A 19,614-nucleotide genomic window follows, 5' to 3' on the forward strand; every position below is an offset into this window, starting at 1 on the left:
AAGAATGGGCTTATGTGCATTTCCTTTGTGACAGTTTGAGAAAACTCCCCAAGGTCCCATAGCAGTTCCCCCTGCAACCATGATGTCATCTCTCACAAGCTGTTCCCCAGGATGGGATCAGCACTCCAGATGTGGGTACTTGGGTGAACTTTCTAGGTTGGAAGCTTGAGGGGGGCGGGGCAGGAGAAGGAGGAGTACAATGGACTTCTTTGCTGGGGCCAGCTGGCTTAGTCATTCTATAAGCATCCATCAGGTGCTAGCCTCTGCTGTACCGGGAGACAAAAGAAAGAAGAGGCCTCAGAGCAGATGGCTAGTGGAAGCTGGTGGGCTATGGCTGACCTCTGAGGACATGTGGAGGGCACAATAGGGACCGTGGTGTCAGGAAGAGGGTGAGTGGAGGGTTGAGTCCCCAAGAAGGAGACTCATGGGCTTCATAAGGTCTCATGAAGAACGGAAGGTGAGAGCCCCTTGGTGCCTGAGGGACCTGTCTTCCAGGGAGCAGGCTTGTCTTCCTATTGAAGGAATGACAGGTCTCTGTCTTTAGGAAGGTGGTATGGTTTTCTACAAAGGGGACTGGCGAGGATACCATAAGTTTGGGGATTCTTGACTGCTTCCTGCAGATTGTAGCGAGCGAGGGACTCAGGGAGTTAAAGAGAAGGCACCTTAAGAAGAGCAAGGTAAGAGAGGAGGGGCAAGACGGCCATGGGGTCGCCCGTGAGATGGAAAGAGAGCGGCAGGGTGGACCAGGGGCTTGCGGGAGGCCCTTAGAGCATGGGGACGCCCGGGAACCTCGCTGGCCTGAGAGGCGCTGGTGCGGAGCCCCCAAGCGCTCACTGGGTGGGTTGGAGAACTGGGAGGTCCCTGGGCGCCGGGTGGGGGGTGGGGGGAGACAGCAGGCGCCGGAGGGTGGGGCCGGGAGGGGGAGGGGCGGCGGGGCGGGGGCAGGCGGCCTGCCCGGGGAGTCACACTCGGCCGCCGCTGCCGGCGCAGCGAGCGGAGACGCGCCGGGCCGAGGCGACCTGACCTGGACGAGCGGCGCGCGCGGGGGCCCAGGCGGGGGGCGGGAGGAAGCGCCGGGCAGCGCCGGCCGCCGGGGCCCAGGAAAAGCGGAGCGGAGAGGAGCGGGGACACGGGCGGGGCCGCCGCAGCTCCGGATGGGACCAGCGTCCGGGCCCGTTAGTCCAAGCTGGAGCTTCTGGAGAAGCCTTCACAGGGAGATTTACCCCTGCCTTTCCCTCCCCTCCGGCCCAGGCCTCGCTTCGCTGCCCGCCTGCCCATGTCCCAGTCCTTCCGCGGCGCGGGCGCCCTCCCACCTTAGCCCCTTGGTCCTGTTTTTCGCAGCTCCCTGCCCTCCCAGCCCCTTAAACTGTGAGGTGCCCCCAGGCCGTTTCTTTGTACCCCCTTCCCCCCACCCCCCACCCCATCCCAAGCTCAGATCCCCTTCTCTTTCTCGGCTTTGGATTCGTCAGGCCACTTCACCCTCACTGTCCCCATCCCGGTCGCAGGCCCCCTTGGTCCCTCTCTCCTCCTGCCACCCTACGCTTAGTCTTAGGTCCTTCCCCTAGGCTGGTAGCCCACTCCTTCCCCACCCCAAGGCTTTCTCCCATCTTCTCTCCCGGTCCCCAGCAATTTGTGTATCCAGACCGACTTAGCTTGTCCCTGTTTCTCTTCCTGGCCCTCTTTCCCAGGCGCCAGGCTGGGTGGCGCTTGTGCCTGCCCGGTAGGCCAGAGTGGCCCCAGGTTCTGGGGGCGGTGGGGCTGCTGCTTTATCCCCATGGCACTGCCATCATTGCTGCTGGTGGTGGCAGCCCTGGCAGGTGGGGTGCGTCCTCCTGGGGCTCGGAATCTGACGCTAGCGGTGGTGCTGCCAGAACACAACCTGAGCTATGCTTGGGCCTGGCCACGGGTGGGTCCTGCTGTTGCACTAGCTGTGGAGGCCCTGGGCCGGGCACTGCCCGTGGACCTGCGATTTGTCAGCTCTGAACTAGATGGCGCCTGCTCTGAGTACCTGGCACCTCTGAGCGCTGTGGACCTTAAGCTGTACCATGACCCTGACCTTCTGTTGGGCCCTGGTTGTGTGTACCCCGCTGCCTCTGTGGCTCGCTTTGCCTCACACTGGCGCCTTCCCCTGCTGACTGCTGGTGCAGTGGCCTCTGGTTTTGCGGCTAAGAATGAGCATTATCGTACCCTGGTTCGCACTGGCCCCTCTGCTCCCAAACTGGGTGAGTTCGTACTGACACTACATGGGCACTTCAATTGGACTGCCCGTGCCACCTTGCTGTATCTGGATGCCCGCACAGATGACCGGCCTCACTACTTCACCATCGAGGGCGTCTTTGAGGCCCTGCTGGGCAGCAACCTCAGTGTGCAGCACCAGGTGTATGCCCGGGAGCCAGGGGGCCCTGAGCAGGCCACCCACTTCATCCGGGCCAACGGGCGCAGTGAGTGTGGCCCGGGCTGTTTTAGGGTCGGGGGAGGAGGGTCACTGTGTTTGTGAAGCTCAGCACTGGGTAGCTGAAGATGGAACTAGGCAAGGAGAAGCTATGTGTGATGGTTGGAAAGGAGAAATGATTGTGGACAGAGCACCTGGGAGAGGGCTCCGGAGTTAGAAGAGAGATTCCTAGTTGTCATAGGCAGAGGGGTTCATGGTCATCATAGGCAAATGTAAACAATAGGAGTACAAAAAAGTGAAGCTTGTCTTGGTAGAATGTGGGCCTGGGGGATGTTGAGTTTGGGGAAGCAATGTGGGGGCCCTAAAGTACTGGATGTGTTGATGACCACTCTGCAGCCTGTGCCTCTTTGTGAACACAGAATGCACACCCCGTCTTTCCCCACCAGACTGGGGCTCTGGGACCCTTTGGTGGTGTACAAATAGAGAGAACTCCTTAAATGGGTTCAGGGCTCAGCAGATATGGTTGGGAAAGGCAGATAAATCTCACTTTGAGAAATTCTGAGCAGCCAGCATCTTCAAGCCTAGGGAAAGGCAGGGAAGAGGAGCAGCAGGCAAGGCTCTGGGGAAAGGTCTGGGTTGAGTGATCACTCCTTTTTTCTAGGGTCTGGAGTCAGGCTCTGACTTCTGCCAGATGGTCCATATGGCCTCAGGGCACTTATGACATGGGTTTCATGGGGGAAGATGGGGAACATCTGCTGGGTGGTCGATAGGTAGGGCACTCTCTTGCTAAAGAGGGACTTGCAGATGATTGAGAGAGGGGATCATGTGGGGGACTGAATGCTTTCTCAGGGTGCTCCTCTGTCATATGCCTGCTCCCAGTTGTGTATATCTGCGGCCCTCTGGAGATGTTGCATGAGATCCTGCTTCAGGCCCAGAGAGAGAACCTGACCAATGGAGACTATGTCTTCTTTTACGTGGATGTCTTTGGGGAGAGTCTCCGTGCGGGCCCCACACGCTCTACAGGTCGGCCCTGGCAGGACAATCGCACCCAGGAACAGGCCCAGGCCCTCAGACAGGCCTTTCAGGTATCATTTGAGCCCTATCTGAAGGAGGAGGGGAAGAGGTACTTGGATGGGGATTATCTGTTTCTCACACGACCCCACAGAAACTCCAGAAGCAGAGCACAAGTTCTGAGCTACAGAAGTGAAAGGAACAGGCTTTCAAAGTCTAGTATCTGTCTTTCCTCCTTCCCCAGCTTTGTGACTTTTGTTGTGTCTGTCAAAGATCCCAAAAACACTGATTTTTCTAAGTGCCAGTAGTAGGCTACACTGTGTGTGGGGGGGAAAAGTTCAGAAAAAGATCTGAGCCAAACCCCCAGGAGGCCTTCCACTCTTTCTGGAGAGGCAATGAATAATTGTAAACTGTTAGAAAAAAATTCAAAAAAGGGTATGAGTATGTGCCTGAAACAGACAATGAGAGCTTCAGTGGTTCAATGTGGGCAGGGTTTAGGGAAGGCTTTTTATAATGGAAGTGAGACTTCATTGTGATTTTAATGATAGATGCCATGTTCACAGAGTGGAAAAGGGGATCCAGGCTGCCTGGGCAAAAAGAAAGATAGGCATGGGTATGTTTAGGGGACCTGGAAAATACTGGAGTATTCTTCTTGTCAGCAAGAAAGAAGGGCTTACTTAAAGCAGAAATAGGAAATAAAGTTGCAAAAGTATAATCAGATTAAACAGGGCTCTAAACTTTAAGCAGTAGGGCTTGAATTTGGGGTCTTTGACATTTGTTTGTGAAGTTAAATTTAGTGACAGAATTCAGGTTGCATTAGATGAGAAGGAGACCAGGCAGTGAGACCAACTACTAGGTTAGAAAGGAATGAGGTGATTGAACAAGGATGATGATAGTAGGAATGGAAAGAAAGGAATTTAAGAATTTGTAGAGAAGGTTCACGTGACAGTTCATTTCCCTCCTCAGCTCCAAACTTTCAATGACTTGTTACCTCAGAATAAAATCCTGACTGCTCATCATGACATCAGAACATATATAGTATGTTCTTAACCCACTGTTTCTACTCACCTCCCTTGTCCTCAGGCCCAGAACTCCAGCTGAGTAGCTGTGCTCTTTCCGTCATCCCAAATCCCTTCCTTGCAAAACCATGCGGGGGTGGTGGGGTGGTGGTGGTGGGAGTAGGGGGGCCGGGGTTGTGGCTCAGTGGTAGAGCGCTTGCCTAGTACACATGAGGCACTGGGTTCGATCCTTAGAACCACATAAATGTAAAATAAAGACATTGTGTCCACCTAAAACTAAAAAATAAATATTAAAAAAAAACACCCATGAATCCTCAGACCCATAAATCTTTCCCTGGTTCCCTCACTAATTTTTTCTCTGAATCATTTATATAAGTGTTTCATATTTATTTATCCATATCCCTTGTTTTTCCCCAAAAGAATTTGAGGTGGTTTATGGGATACCTTGAGGTCCTTTTCAACCCTGAGATTCTTTGGTTCTAAGTAGACATGTATAAGGGCTGGACCTGGGTGGCCATTCTTCTCCAGTGAGTAAGGTTTTATGTGGCTGTGATTATATATTTGGTTGTGACTGACGAGTGTCTGACTGTGAATGACATATCTGTTTGCATGCCTGAGTAGGAGTCTGTGACTGTCACACTTGAACATGGCAATGGCAGACAGGTTTTATTTATGCTATAATTTTTTCCTAAAACAGCCTTCTCACCTTTTGTGTCTGGATAATGCTTCCATATTTTTTAAGACTCAGACCATTTTTTTTCCTTTCTAGGAAACAATCTTTAAATCTTCAGGTTTCCTACCCTTTGCTTAACTCTATCATAGAAATTTTTCTGTGATTTGTTTGAAGACTGACTCATTTTACTAGTATTACTGAGCATCTTTTATGCCCCAGTGATTGTACTGGTATTTGGTAGAGAACATAATAGATATATTTTTGGTCTTTTTGGAGTTTACATTTAATAGGAGAGACAGACACAAATATAAGAAAATATAGGAACATATTGTGATTAGTGTTGCCAGATGGGGAGGTGAGTGGATAAGAAAGAAAAAGGAAGATAATAGATGGTATGAGAAGAGAACAATGAGGGGATTATGGTCAAGGAAGTTCTGTTACTCTCCCAGATGAGCTGTGTTCTTTTTGTGGGAAAAAAACACCTCTTTCTTATATGAGAATTTCTGCCAGCTAAGAGTTCCCAGCACTTAGAATAGGGACCTAATCAACTAACAATCAATTATATCAATCAATCCTCTGTTCTCCCCTCAATTCAGGTCTTATTGAAATAGGAAAATAGAGAAATATTTTGCTACAACAGAAAGAGAAGGGAAGTAGGTGGTGAAGAATATGCTGAGGGAAATCAGGGTATAGTGATGTGCTCCTGTAATCCCAGGTTCTTGGTAGGCTGAGGCAGGAGGAATCATGAGTTCGAGGCCAGCTCTGGCAACTTAGCAAGACCCTCTGTTAACCAAATCAAACCAAAACAAAACCAAAGAATATGCTCAGGGGAAATCCAAGGTGTGGTATAGGGTAGGATGGGTTGAGGGGTGGTGAGGTTCCCTCTGGCAAAGCTTCTTTCAATTCTTTCCCAGTGCTTACACAGAACAGAGAACAGGGAAGTTGGGTGGCCAGCTCCAGCCAAGGATGAAAAAACAGAGCCCTTCTTCCAGAGTCACTGGCCTACTGGAGTCCTAGTCCAGGCTGGCCTGGAAAAGATGATAGGTGAGGCAAGGTGGCCCTGGTGTAAGTGTCTGAAGCCTTTTCAGGATGGTATCATACTTAAGACAAAGTGCCAGCACAGACTGGATACCAGCCACTGGGGGAGAGGGCTCTGAGATTAAATATGTTGATATGATTTTTTTTCTCCCATTTAGTCATAGCAGTTCATGGTCAGAGATCACACTCATATTTGCATTCCACATGTCTAATATGTAATAGGCATTTAATACATATTTGTTGAATTGAATTAAAGTGTGTGTTTTGGGGCAGGGATGAGACTAAAGAATTCGTTCAGAAAGGAGTAGAGCTTGGTACTATAAACCAAGGTGATCAACCAGGAGAGGGAAGAAAAGTAGATGAGTAAAACTAAATAAGCAAATGAGTAGGGTCTGAGGATCCAGAGGCCCAGGCTGGACAAGTGGGGATGACAGGGTTAGATACCCAGGCAGAGGGGCTGGGGTGTAGCTCAGTGGTAGAGCGCTTGCCTAGCACGTGTGAGGCACTGGGTTGAATCCTCAGCATCACATAAAAATAAATAAATAAAATAAAGGTATTACATTCATTTACAACCAAAAAATAATAAAAAAAAGAAACCCAAGCAGAGAATGGTTTGACCAGCCTGAGACTGGTTTACAGATGGGGAATACCTGCAAGCAAGAATGGAGGAAAGCACTAAATCAACAGTTAAAGCAGACCATCTTCTTGGAGACCATTTGTTGTCTCCTCAGGCTACTGTTGACAGAACCTCCTGCTGTGGCCAGAGCAGGTCGCAGAGTGGGTGGCACAGGCGGAGGCAGGCACCTCTGGCCATGCACATTTCCTAGGTGCAATGTGCACTCCTGGCTACCACTCACCACTGAATCCATGTTTGGCCATCTTTGCTTGTTTTTTTCCACCTGGGGTCCACTGTGAAATGGGACTCATTTACCTACCTTCACCTTCTCTCTAGCCCCTGAGCAAGCACAGAAACTGTTTGGAGTTGTTTTTTTTTAGAAGCTAGTTAGTGACCACAGCAAAACAGTCTAACAGTCGTTTTCAAAGTGTGGTCTTTGGGATCCTGGGGGGCCCTGAAATCCTTTTAGGGGAACTATGAGGTTAAAACTATTTAAAAAATAATACTAAGATGTTATTTGCCTTTGTCACTCGCAGTCTGGTTATACAGTGGAGTTTTCCAACTTGTGATGACATCATGTTTCTGACAGCCATGGAAGGCATGCTTCTGCATTCTTATATCTTCAAAATCTATCAGTTTTAATTTCTAATATGGAAAATACTGATAGATAAAACCCATATGAAGTTCTTTGGGATCATAATTTTTTATTTTATATTTTTAGTTATTGATAGACGTTTATTTACTTACACGTGGTGCTGAGAATTGAACCCAGTGCCGCACACGTGCCAGGCAAGTGCGCTATCACTGAGCCCCAGCCCCAGCCTGTTTTTAAAAAATAGTTTTAAAAACTATTTATTTTTTATTTGTAGTTGGACACAATATTGTTATTTTATTTTTTTATTCTTATGTGGTGCAGAGGATCGAACTCAGGGCCTTGCACGTGCTAGGTGAGCGCTCTACCGCTAAGCCACAACCCCATCCCTGGGATCATAATTTTTAAGACTATAAAGGCATGCTGAGACCAAAAATTTCAATTATTGCTAGCCTAGCAAACAAACCAACCTAGAGAATTACTAAGTGTTAAAAAAAAAGTGTTAAAAACCTCTCATGGCCTTTATTGAAATATAAATTATGTAAACCTGGTCTTTTCCTTCTTTTTTTTAATACTATTTATCAATAATGTCCTACCTCTTTATTGTTCTTTTATTCTTGGAACAGTTGTTAATGAATGAACCCCATTCCCCCGCCACATTATTATTATTATTATTATTATTATTATTATGCCTGAGTGGGAGAATATTAGAGCATCTAACTTCTTTAGCAAAAATAATTACATCTTTTTTTCCTTCTTTCATTCTTTCTTCATTCCTTTTTATTGCTTCCTTTTTTATGAACGCAAGCAAGCAAGCAAGAAACTTGACTCTTCTCTGTTTTTTTTTTTCTTTCTGGTTTGGCTTTTTAATATTGTTGTTTTTAAAGAATAATTACATCTTGAAGCAAACTCCAATTTAATATAGTGAATGCATATTAGAAGTTGGCTTCAGTCAGGAATGGTGGTGTGTGCCTTATATAATCAAAGTGACATAGGAGGCTGAGGCAGGATTGCAAGTTCAAGGCCAGCCTCAGCAATTTAGCCAGTCCCCAAACAACTTAGTGAGATCTTGTCTCAAAAATGAAAAAAATGAAAAGGGCTGGGGATATAGCTCAGTGGTAAAGAAAGAAAGCAAGAAATTGACTTCATTATTTCCTACCTGGAATGAATTTATGGATTGTAGATCATATGTGATATATCTAGTACCTCTGTGATCCACATGTACTTTCTACAAGAATGAATAGAACTTAAAAAAAAATTAATTGTAGATGGACACAATACCTTTTTTTAAACATTTATTTTTTAAGTTATAGGTGGACACAATATCATCTTTATTTTATTTTTATGTGGTGCTGAGGATTGAACCCAGTGCCTCACGCATACTAGGCAAACGCTCTACCTCTGAGCTACAACCCCAGCCCACAATACCTTATTTTATTTATTTATTTTTATGCAGCACTGAGGATTGAACCCAGGGCCTCACATGTGCTAGACAAGTGCTTAACCACTGGACTACAACCTCATCCCCAAAATGAACAAAACTTTTTTTTTTTTTTTTTAATATTTTTAGTTGTAGATGGACACAATACCTTTATTTATTTTTTATATGGTGCTGAGGATAGAACCCAGGGCCTCACACATGTGAGACAAGTGCTCTACCACTGAGCCACAACCCTAGCCCCTGAACAAAACTTTTAATGACTAGATTTTAATCTATCATTTCACAAAGCTAGGTTCATAAAGTATATTGAATTGAAGTCTTCCCTTGAAGTTATAAGACCTATTTCCTGTCTGAGCAGAGGCCAGTCTCAGTGACAGTATGACCTGAATCTGAGAGGTCCAGCAGCTAAAGAAGGGGAAACGTGAAGTTTAGAGAGCCAGGCATGCACTTCATGGGTTAAAGGGAGCCTGGCAGGTGAGCATGAAGAGACACCTTTGAGTCATGTGCCAGTGTGGGCAAGGCTTCACATATCATTTGCTTATCTATGCAATGTGTGTGGGCATGTGACTTGTGAGTTTGTCCCTGTGACACGTCTGCTATTTATTTAGTAAGCAGGACAATGCTGCTTATGGTAGGTGTTCCATACATGTGGAATGACTGAACTCACAACTTTTCACAGGTAGAATTTCTGTCTCGAAGTATTTCCCACAGTTGCCATAGGGGTTGAAATCTCTTTAATTCACTGTGTGGAGGCACTGTGTGCAAGTGACCCACATGAAAATGTCAACTTCGAACCAATAACATTAAACAGTAATTAACACTTTGGAGAGGAGTTGTTGATGAGTGTTGTCCTTGATAGATATTGGTACTTGGAAAAGATGGGATGGAGGGCTTCTGTGAGAGCTGTGGTAGCCCAGCCTGGGAGGCCTGGTGGTGGTAGGGAGTTCAGGAAGATGATGGGCTTGGTTTGGGAATGGAGTTAGCTTCTTCTGTTGCTTCCCAGTCTTACTTTCCCATCCTTGTCTGCCTTTCATGGAGGGGTGCCACTCCCCTCACCCATATCTCACCTCCACATAGTTTCGTGCCCTTTTTAGCCTTTGCACTCTCCTGTGTATATTTAATATCGTGTATTTTACCAAGTTTCCCTATTCTGCTTCTCTCTTCCCCTCATGCTCACTTTGAATCCTGTATACTCTTTCCTGTGTGCTGCTGGTAGACTGTATTGGTGATTACATATCGAGAACCCCCAAATCCTGAATATCAGGAATTCCAGAATCGGCTGCTGATCAGAGCCCGGGAAGATTTTGGTGTGGAGCTGGCTCCATCCCTGGTAAGTAGATAGATCTCTCTCTCCTTGAGAGTCAGGCAGACTGGGAGAAAGGGCTCCCTCCTTAACTCAGCATCAAGTCTTGGCCATGGAGTAAGCCGCACTTGGGGGCTATCCATGTCTATCCAAGATATTTCTTTTTGCTGTAGGGACCAGTTAGGTAGGGATGGTACTTTAGGAATGAGAGGAGGGAAGAAAGTAAACCAGAAGGGAGAAGAGGTAGAAGGATATTCCAGGGCTGGGAAAGGTGGCTGGGAAAGGGCCCTTGCAGGACACTTGGAGAGCACTGCTGAAGTTGCCACCCCCAGATGAACCTCATTGCTGGCTGCTTCTATGATGGGATCCTGCTCTATGCTGAAGTCCTGAATGAGACAATACAGGAAGGAGGCACCCGAAAAGATGGACTTCGAATTGTGGAGAAGATGCAGGGACGAAGATATCACGGTAATAAAAAGGGGCAGATGGAGGCCTGAGGGTTGATAGCAGGCTCAGGAGTGGAGTGGGCAGAAGAAACACATCAGGCTCCACAGGGAGTCAGTAGGGTTTGGGATCTTGGCTGAGGTAGACACACTTCAAGAACAGGGGCAGGCTCAGACTCTGCAGCAGCAGGGCAGAGTTGGGGGACAGGATAGGGGCCTAGGGTAGATCTCAAAGTGAGAGGTACTCTTTTTTATCCTAGGTGTCACTGGACTGGTTGTTATGGACAAGAACAATGACCGGGAGACTGATTTTGTTCTGTGGGCCATGGGAGACTTGGATTCTGGGGACTTTCAGGTGATGGGGGAGGAGGCAAGGAAGAGAGTACAGTCCCGTAAAATCCAGCTTTCAAGTGTTTGGTGGGGGCAGAATCAAAGGTCCTAGGGGCAGGGACTTATTTTTGCTGCCAGAGCTGTACCCTGGCTGGGAGAGAAGCAGCAAAATAGCTGGGGTCTGGGGGAGGAGGCTGGCGGGAGCAGGCCTGTGGGCCCAGTGTTCTGCTTCCTCACAGCCTGCAGCCCACTACTCAGGAGCTGAGAAGCAGATTTGGTGGACAGGACGGCCTATTCCCTGGGTGAAGGGGGCCCCCCCCTTGGACAATCCCCCCTGTGCCTTTGACTTGGACGACCCATCCTGTGATAAAAGTGGGTGTGTGCAGGGACTGGGAGCAATTCTTCCTCCCTTTACTTTCCATTCTTTACTTCCACCCTTGCTGACTCCCTGCTCTTAGCTCTAATTTTATCTCTATATCCGTTGCCCTACCTCCTTACCTCTCCCTCAGGAAATCTGTCTACTCCTTGTACCTGTGCCTCTCCCTTCCCCATTCTTACAGCCTCCCACCCAGTCTTTCTCAGGGTCTCTCTCTCCCCTTCAGCTCCACTTTCTACTCTGGCAATTGTGGCTCTGGGCACAGGAATCACCTTCATCATGTTTGGTGTTTCCAGCTTCCTAATTTTCCGGTGAGTTCTGGGCTTTCCACCGACCTGTTTCTTACCTCCCCATTGCCACAGGGTCTCTGGCTGAGGCCAGGGGTTCCTGTAACGTGAGTTAGGGGCAGCAGATCACCTAATCTGGTGATTGTCTCAGACTTAGTGACATCTTCCTCTTTTACCTTTCTCTTTGGTTGTCTTTCAGCCTAGGTGTTTGTTCTACTTTTGGTTCTAGCCTGGGTTACTAAGTAGTGATTTTGAGTGGGGTTAAGGTCAAAGATGACTTTTCTATGGATGGTACCATTTTAAGAACGAACTTGCATCTCCAACCTCTAAGTTTGTGAGTACATATAGGCATGTGCCAGACTTGTAGAGAATATGTACTTATTTTCTAGTCCTGTTCTGTGTCCCCAGTGTAACAACTGTAGCTTTAGGAGCTGCAGGGAAGCCCCTGCAACCCTACTGTTGGCTTGGGGGGCACAGGATCGGGCTTGCCAGTCAACTGAGTGTACAGTCCTTACAGAAAACTAATGCTGGAGAAGGAGCTGGCTAGCATGCTGTGGCGCATTCGCTGGGAAGAACTGCAGTTTGGCAACTCAGAGCGTTATCATAAAGGTGCAGGCAGTCGCCTCACACTGTCACTGGTGAGTCCTTGTCTCTGTTGTTCCTGCTGCCTCCCTCTGAGTTCCTGTCCTTTCCACCCTGGACCTTTCCCAGCACATTGGCCTATAATGATAGCTCCTGCACTACCACCATCATCTAATGTTCCTTTCATCCTTCCGCCTCCATGTTGCCCTTGGCCCCAGCGGGGATCCAGTTACGGCTCGCTCATGACAGCCCATGGGAAATACCAGATCTTTGCCAACACCGGTCACTTCAAGGTGAACAGTCATCTGCTTGTTCTGGTCCCCACCATTTCATCCTGTCTCATCCCATCTGCCACCTCTGCCCCTTAACCTCTTCCCCTCATAACCCCTTCTAAACCCAGCTGGTCTCCTGGATGCTCTCACGGTTCTTCAGTATTTCCTAGCACCAAGAAACTCCTTCTGATACTTACTTTCCTTTTCACTTTCCACCCTCACTATCAGGGAAATGTTGTCGCCATTAAACACGTGAATAAGAAGCGCATTGAGCTGACGCGGCAGGTTCTGTTTGAACTCAAACATGTATGTAATGCTGAATGGGTTGAGGGTGAGGGATAAAAAGGGAGGGGGAAAGGATAGGGGGAGACTATGGAATACTAACATTGCCTAGGAGGACAAGGGGTTTATTTATAGTTGATTTTAAGTTGTAGGTATAACTAAGAGAAAGGTCCTCTTATAGTGGGAGGTTTCTATATCTGATTTTTAGCTCTTTCAATTCTCCTTCCCATTTTTTCTAGATGAGAGACGTCCAGTTCAACCATCTTACTCGCTTCATTGGAGCATGCATAGACCCTCCCAACATTTGTATTGTCACTGAGTACTGTCCTCGTGGGAGTCTACAGGTGAAGGATGGGTGTAGGGGATAATGGTGTGTGTGTGTGGGTGGGGGGATTCCCCAAAGTTACATTGACTTTGTGCCAAATGATAGCCACTGGGACTGGGACAGACACATTATAAATCTATTCCATGTCACTTACCAGGATATTCTAGAAAATGACAGCATCAACTTGGACTGGATGTTTCGTTATTCACTTATTAATGACCTTGTTAAGGTGAGTCTCTCCCACTCCTTAAGAGCTTATCCTCTTTTAAATACCTCCATCATTCAGTCTTTGCTATGATCTCTCTCTTCCTAGTCCTCTGAAAGTCCTGTTCTCTCCATCTCCCCTTATTCCTGTCATTGGGTGATAGTGGATAAACAAAGATTCTGGGGTTTATATTTGGGGGGTGAGATTTATAGGCCACAAGGAGTCCTATACTTGGAGAGAATTTTTGTCTTTCTGCCCTAGATATCTCAGATGTTTCTCCAGTATCTTTTTAATAGCCAAAAGATCATATTAAAATCCCTACACAGGGAAAAGATAAGTGAAATATCCAAGTGCATTTACCTCCTGTTTTTACTCTCATCATTTTACTCTCTGACCAATATTTGGCACACCTATTTTTTTTTTTTTGTTCAGAAACCAAAATTTTAAAAAGAACATTTACTGTTTAGACTAAGAGAAACCAAGGAAGATTGTACTTTATTATTCTTCCAGTATACTAGGTTTCAGCTATTTTGAAATACCCAGAGGCCAAGGAATTGTGGAGGCATAAAATTGAATCCTGCATGGGTTAGACAGGTGTTGAAAAGAAAGTCTAGTGGCTCACACTGCATTGTACCTGAAGCCGGCTTTGGTTTTCTGCTAAAATCTCATGAAGTAGTTTAAAATTTGTGTGTGTGTGTGTGAGAAAGTTTGCCATCAAATGAGAGAGAAAAATATTAGGTAAAGTTGATACATATAAGAAAACATGACTCTTTTGAGAGAACAATGATTTGATGGAAAAGTGGTTTTGGAAAATATCCTTGCAGTTTCCACACAAGTAAATTCAGAAATTGGGAAATTCTTGAAGTTTTGTGGCTAGAAAAAAGAATGGAAAGGAAGAGTTCACAGGGACTAGTTTTGAGTTGTTCCAAGTCCAGAGCTAAACATTTAGCAGAGGTATTTTGTGATAGCATATAGAACTTATATCCTTTGTGTGTGTATGTTACTGAGGATTGAACCCAGAGATACTGTATCTGAAAGATGCATCCTTAGTCCTTTTTAATCTTTTTATTTTGAGACAAGTTTTCACTAAGTTGCCCAGGCTGGCCTCTAATTTGTGATTCTCCTGCTTGTCTCTCAAGTTGCTGGGATTATAGGCATGTACCACAGTGCCTCACAGTCCTACTGGCACTGACTGGGGTGGCTCCCAGAGTTTTGTTTTGGGGAAGCACAGCCCTGTCCTTTTAAGATCTTTTAGTTTTTGGAAGCAAAGTTTCTCTCATCTCTGGGCCTGTGGAGCCAGCAGCCTCAGGCTTCTGCATTGGCCTGACAGTTGTCTTCTACTTTTGTCCATTTTCCAAGTTTTTCTAATTTACTACTTTCTCCACTTTCTGCTGGTCCAGCATCCCCTCTAGTAGAGCATATTCATCCTCCATCCTGACCCATATGTCTATATATACATGGTTATGTGTTAAAGTTTACAACTGGTTAGTCTTTGGTGCATCTAGCTACTCTTGTAACAGGGTCTCAAGTGTGTCTTCCTATTAGTAGCCTAATTAGGCATTAGAGGCCACCACGAGTGCATATTATTCTTGGAGTTCTCCTTCATAATTCTTTTCCTTTCACTATTCAGAAAATTGACTGCCTTTCCAGGATAGTAAGTGGTAGCTCCTCTTATTCCTGCTCTTAAGCATTTTTTTATATTGCTGGGTACCTATATATATTCATATTACCAGGAAGGAATGACTCTCCTATTCTTCCTGCTTCCTTGTATAGAAACTATTTAAGGGATGCCTTCCAAAATCAGCTTATTGTTTTTATGGTCCCAAGATCTTTAGGTAGCTAACCTAGTGCCCATCTGTTGGAAAGGGTATAGTTAAAGTCAGTTATGATCCAGATACTTGATCTGTATCCTATCCTGCAGGGCATGGCTTTTCTCCACAACAGCATTATTTCATCTCATGGAAGTCTCAAGTCCTCCAACTGTGTGGTGGATAGTCGTTTTGTGCTCAAAATCACAGACTATGGCTTGGCCAGCTTCCGATCAACTGCTGAACCTGATGATAGCCACGCCCTCTATGCCAGTGAGGCCTGCCCCATAATGCACTTTTTACACTGCTCCTCTGGCCTTGATCAGTTCCACTTAGGGAGGGTGGGAGAGGGAGACAAGTTACAGTAATAAATGAGTGGGTGGGGGTACCCTATTTGGGGGACCTGGCTAGCTTGTTTCCTCTTTTCAGAGAAGCTGTGGACTGCCCCAGAACTGCTCAGTGGGAACTCCTTGCCAACCACAGGCATGCAAAAGGCTGATGTCTACAGCTTCGGGATCATCCTGCAGGAGATAGCACTTCGCAGTGGTCCATTCTACTTGGAGGGCCTAGACCTCAGCCCCAAAGGTGAGAGTTGATCTGCTATCCATAGTCTTTTCTTCCTTGGGGGACTCTGTTCTTCATCCAAACCTTTTATCACCCTCAGAGATTGTCCAGAAGGTAAGAAATAGTCAGCGGCCATATTTCCGGCCAAGCATTGACAGAACCCAACTGAATGAAGAGCTAGTTTTGCTGATGGAGAGATGTTGGGCCCAGGATTCAGCTGAGCGACCGGACTTTGGACAGATCAAGGGTTTCATTCGCCGCTTTAACAAGTGAGAAGACACTAAAGGGCAAGGGCTCCATAGGGATAGAAGCCTCATCAGGTCTTCATGGATGAAGTGGGGCTGGTGGGTTGGATAGAAAGTCTGGGGAGTCTTGAGAATCTTGGAGCAGGTGACATATCCTGGCCTCCCTGCAGGGAAGGTGGCACCAGTATATTGGACAACCTCTTGCTACGCATGGAACAGTATGCCAATAACCTGGAGAAACTGGTGGAGGAACGCACACAGGCTTATCTAGAGGAAAAACGCAAGGCTGAAGCTCTGCTCTACCAAATTCTGCCCCAGTGAGAACTTTGTCCCCCTTCCTGAATTTTCCTTTCAGATTCAGCTGTTGAATTCTGCCTCAGTCTCCTGAAAGCCCACTTCCCAAGCCTCCAAACCTGTTTTGTTATATCTTGCCATAGTGAGCCCTCCTGGCTATAGACTAATTGCTTTCATTCTGTCTCCAAATGAGCTGGGCTCTTTCTGGGGTTTCTCATCCTTCCTCCTTAGGACACTGTTCTACCTTGCCTCTGCTTCAGCAAGTATATGTAAAATAATCCCAAATTGAAACACTGTGTCCCCACCACTTATGCACCTTACTATGTGCTAGACAATGTCTTCTCAACCACTTTCCTTTTCCTTCACCAACCCCAGCTTTCCCATTACAACTTAGCTCTGTCTGCTGCAGCCACATATTGCTTTCCTCTTTCCCTCTCCCACATCTTTCTTGGAATTTCGCTCACACTACACCCTTGTTCTCTAGTTCAGTGGCAGAGCAGTTAAAACGGGGAGAGACTGTACAGGCTGAGGCCTTTGACAGTGTTACCATCTACTTCAGTGACATCGTTGGCTTCACAGCATTGTCAGCTGAGAGCACCCCTATGCAGGTAAGAGCCATGTGTGAGAGGTAGTGTGTAGGATAGGGACCTGGGAGCTTCACTAATAGGGAAGACTAGTTCATTCTGGAGTTCCCATATTTTGTTAAGAGTTTGTAGCTTGAGAATGCTTAGAAAGTTGGGCATGAGCTTCAGGGCCTCTTCTATCTTCTTAGGTGGTGACACTTTTTAAATTATTTTAATTTAGGTGGTGACACTTCTTAATGACCTGTATACCTGTTTTGATGCCATAATTGACAACTTTGATGTCTACAAGGTGAGAGTTGGGGTTGCCTTCCTACTGAGACCCCTTTAAGGTCCAGGCTCCTGGAACCTCCCCACATAGATTACCCACTCCATGGTCAGTTTTCACTCTAGGGTCTCTAGAGTGCAATGCTGAAGTGCACTTCGTACATGGATGTGGCTCCAGGATTCTAATTGTACATTCAGGTCTAATAACTTGTGAACCCTTAAGCTTCTTTAATCAGAACCATCACAGACTTTAGTCCCTATCTCTCTGAGTATATAAATATTGCCTACCCATCTTCTCTTTTTCTCCTCCAGACATGGAACAATCCCTACAGGATATGGGTACAAATTGATTCAGTGGGGTGAGGGGCAAGTATGAATAATGTTGTAAGGCTTTTTGTTGAAGTCACCGACTTGGCAGAGAGTTAGCTTTATTGTCCTTGGGAGTGCAAATGAGCTGTATTTAAATATTGGCTTTATAGCTAGCTTTGTGGTCTTAGGTAAGTAACAGCACCTCCCTGATCCTTGGTGGTTTTAAGATGGGAATAATAGACTGAGTGCAGCAGTGCACACTTGTAATTCTGACTGTTTGGGAGGTTGAGGCAGAAGGATCACAAGTTCAAGGCCAGCCTGGGCAACTTAGTGAGACCCTGTCTCAAAATAAAAATAATAAAATAAAAGGACTAGGATATAGCTTAGTGGTAGAGAACCTTGGGTCCTGGGTTCAGTCTCCAGTATCAAGGAAAAAAAAAAAAAAAGGAATAAGAGATTGTATGGGAAGTGCCTAGCACTGTGTAGTGCATGGTAGATAATAAATATCCATTCCTGCCCCTTCCCTTTGGGTTTACTGATCTATAGTTTCTGTAACAAAGAACTCCCATCAGATACATCAGTTATTCTGTCAGTTGTTTCTATTTTCCTCTATTTTATTAAAAAATCTATTTATATAATTATTTTCTAAACCAAGAGTAAGTTTCAGATAGAGGACCAGTTTATCCCTAAATTCTTAGTGTGTATATCCTAAAAATTTCACAGCACATTTCCTAAAAATAAGAGCATTCTCTTGTATAACTTTGGTACAATTACTAAAATCAAGTGCCTGCTTTCTCACTGTCTGGCAGTTTGGGTGGTCTGGCTCATGTCATTGGTCTGCTTTACCTTCTTGCCAATCTTTGTGCTCTTCAGGTTAGCTCGTTTTCTTGCTTTCCATTTCCTGGCAACAGGGCCTGTCTGTCCATGTCCTGTTGTGGAAAGGGTGTCTAGTCATTCAGCAAATGCTTACTGAGTATTTGCCAGGGTTTCTTGACTGCCCTTCTTCCCAGATTCTCAGGACTACAGCTTTTATTTTTTAGTTGAAATTTTGGCCTCCCAGGTGGTCAGGATGATGCCTGATACTGTCTAGCTTGTCTACAGGTACTTTTTCTCATTCCTACTGATACAGAGAGAAGTGATGTTTTAATCCCCCTCTAAATCAGGTGGAGACGATTGGGGATGCCTACATGGTGGTGTCTGGCCTCCCAGGCCGAAATGGTCAACGCCATGCACCAGAAATTGCCCGGATGGCCCTAGCGTTACTAGATGCAGTTTCTTCCTTCCGTATCCGCCACCGACCCCATGACCAGCTGAGGCTACGCATAGGGGTTCATACTGGTAAGACTAACTCTCACTCCAACCCTAGATGCCATGTTTCCCAGGCTCTCTCCAACCTGTTTCTTTTCATAGGGCCAGTCTGTGCTGGGGTTGTTGGCCTGAAGATGCCCCGCTATTGTCTTTTTGGAGATACAGTGAATACTGCTTCCCGAATGGAGTCTAATGGTCAAGGTGAGACATTAGCCTTCAACCCCAGCCTCAGCCTCACTCTGTCTTGCTCTCTTCTTTTCAGAGCTCCTCCAAATCTTCAATACAAGAGACCACAACTCCTAAGTGGCCCATCCTTGTGCACATTTTGGTTCTAGTGAATGTGTGTGCTGGGAGGACTGGGAGCCTCCTGGGGGGTGGTTGGTTGGGTAAGGTGCTCTTCAGCACTGTCAATTCTTCTATTTCCTTTTTCTTTGACTTTTTTTTTTTTCCTATCATACCCCATGCTACCCCAGCCCTGAAGATCCATGTCTCCTCTACCACCAAGGATGCCCTGGATGAGCTAGGATGTTTCCAGCTAGAGCTTCGGGGTGATGTGGAGATGAAGGTGATGGCAGGCCATGGGGAGGGGGTCATGGAAAGGGAGAATGAAAGTGATTATGTGGCTGGGGGTGAAGAGAGGGAGATCAAGGACTAACAGAAGAGTCTGAACCATGTTTACTCCCTCTGCTTCCAGGGAAAAGGAAAGATGCGAACTTATTGGCTCATAGGAGAGCGGAAAGGACCTCCTGGACTGCTGTAAACCCTACATCTTCCCAAGCTAGACAATCTCCTGCTTCTGGCACCTGGATGAGCAGTAGCCACCATCTCTCCATATACCAGAAACAGACGTTGTCACATGAGATGGAAAATGTGCACAAAAACCCCACCTTATATGGAAGTCATAGCCCTCTGCAGCTCAGTTTTGTACATATATCTGTCCTTCTCTGGTTTGGTCCCCTTCTTCCCTACCTCCTGTAAATATATATATCTAAACCAGAATATTTTGGCCAAATATAAAATAACAAGAAGTAGTAGTCATGGTGTCATAGTC

The 19,614-nt window shown here is 46.3% G+C and overlaps 1 protein-coding gene across 2 annotated transcripts; it reads left to right on the plus strand.

Moving 5' to 3' along the window:
* Nucleotides 1–983: 983 nt before the first annotated feature.
* Nucleotides 984–19,580, plus strand: Npr2 (natriuretic peptide receptor 2). 2 transcript variants are annotated; one of them, XM_027931029.2, is made up of 22 exons: nucleotides 984–2,441; nucleotides 3,272–3,477; nucleotides 9,999–10,112; nucleotides 10,418–10,553; nucleotides 10,789–10,883; nucleotides 11,098–11,230; nucleotides 11,461–11,545; nucleotides 12,039–12,159; nucleotides 12,322–12,396; nucleotides 12,604–12,681; nucleotides 12,897–13,001; nucleotides 13,140–13,211; nucleotides 15,109–15,268; nucleotides 15,425–15,580; nucleotides 15,660–15,828; nucleotides 15,975–16,121; nucleotides 16,583–16,706; nucleotides 16,903–16,971; nucleotides 18,419–18,593; nucleotides 18,666–18,764; nucleotides 19,037–19,128; nucleotides 19,258–19,580. In XM_027931029.2, the coding sequence occupies exons 1-22, from the start codon at nucleotides 1,775–1,777 to the stop codon at nucleotides 19,321–19,323; spliced, it is 3,144 nt and encodes a 1,047-aa protein (XP_027786830.1). In that variant the 5' UTR covers nucleotides 984–1,774; the 3' UTR covers nucleotides 19,324–19,580. The 2 variants fall into 2 exon arrangements, with proteins under 2 accessions (XP_027786830.1, XP_071456841.1); XM_071600740.1 differs by lacking the exon at nucleotides 12,322–12,396.
* Nucleotides 19,581–19,614: the final 34 nt, after the last annotated feature.

Source organism: Marmota flaviventris, chromosome 13 (genome assembly GCF_047511675.1).
Source record: "Marmota flaviventris isolate mMarFla1 chromosome 13, mMarFla1.hap1, whole genome shotgun sequence".
Lineage (NCBI taxonomy): Eukaryota > Metazoa > Chordata > Mammalia > Rodentia > Sciuridae > Marmota > Marmota flaviventris.

Coding starts and splice junctions, on each gene's coding strand:
- Npr2 (XM_027931029.2), top strand. CDS start 1,775: ATGGCACTGCCATCATTGCTGCTGGTGGTGGCAGCCCTGGCAGGTGGG. Junction 3,478..9,998: donor CCCTCAGACAGGCCTTTCAG/GTATCATTTGAG, acceptor TGCTGCTGGTAG/ACTGTATTGGTGATTACATA. Junction 10,113..10,417: donor TGGAGCTGGCTCCATCCCTG/GTAAGTAGATAG, acceptor TGCCACCCCCAG/ATGAACCTCATTGCTGGCTG.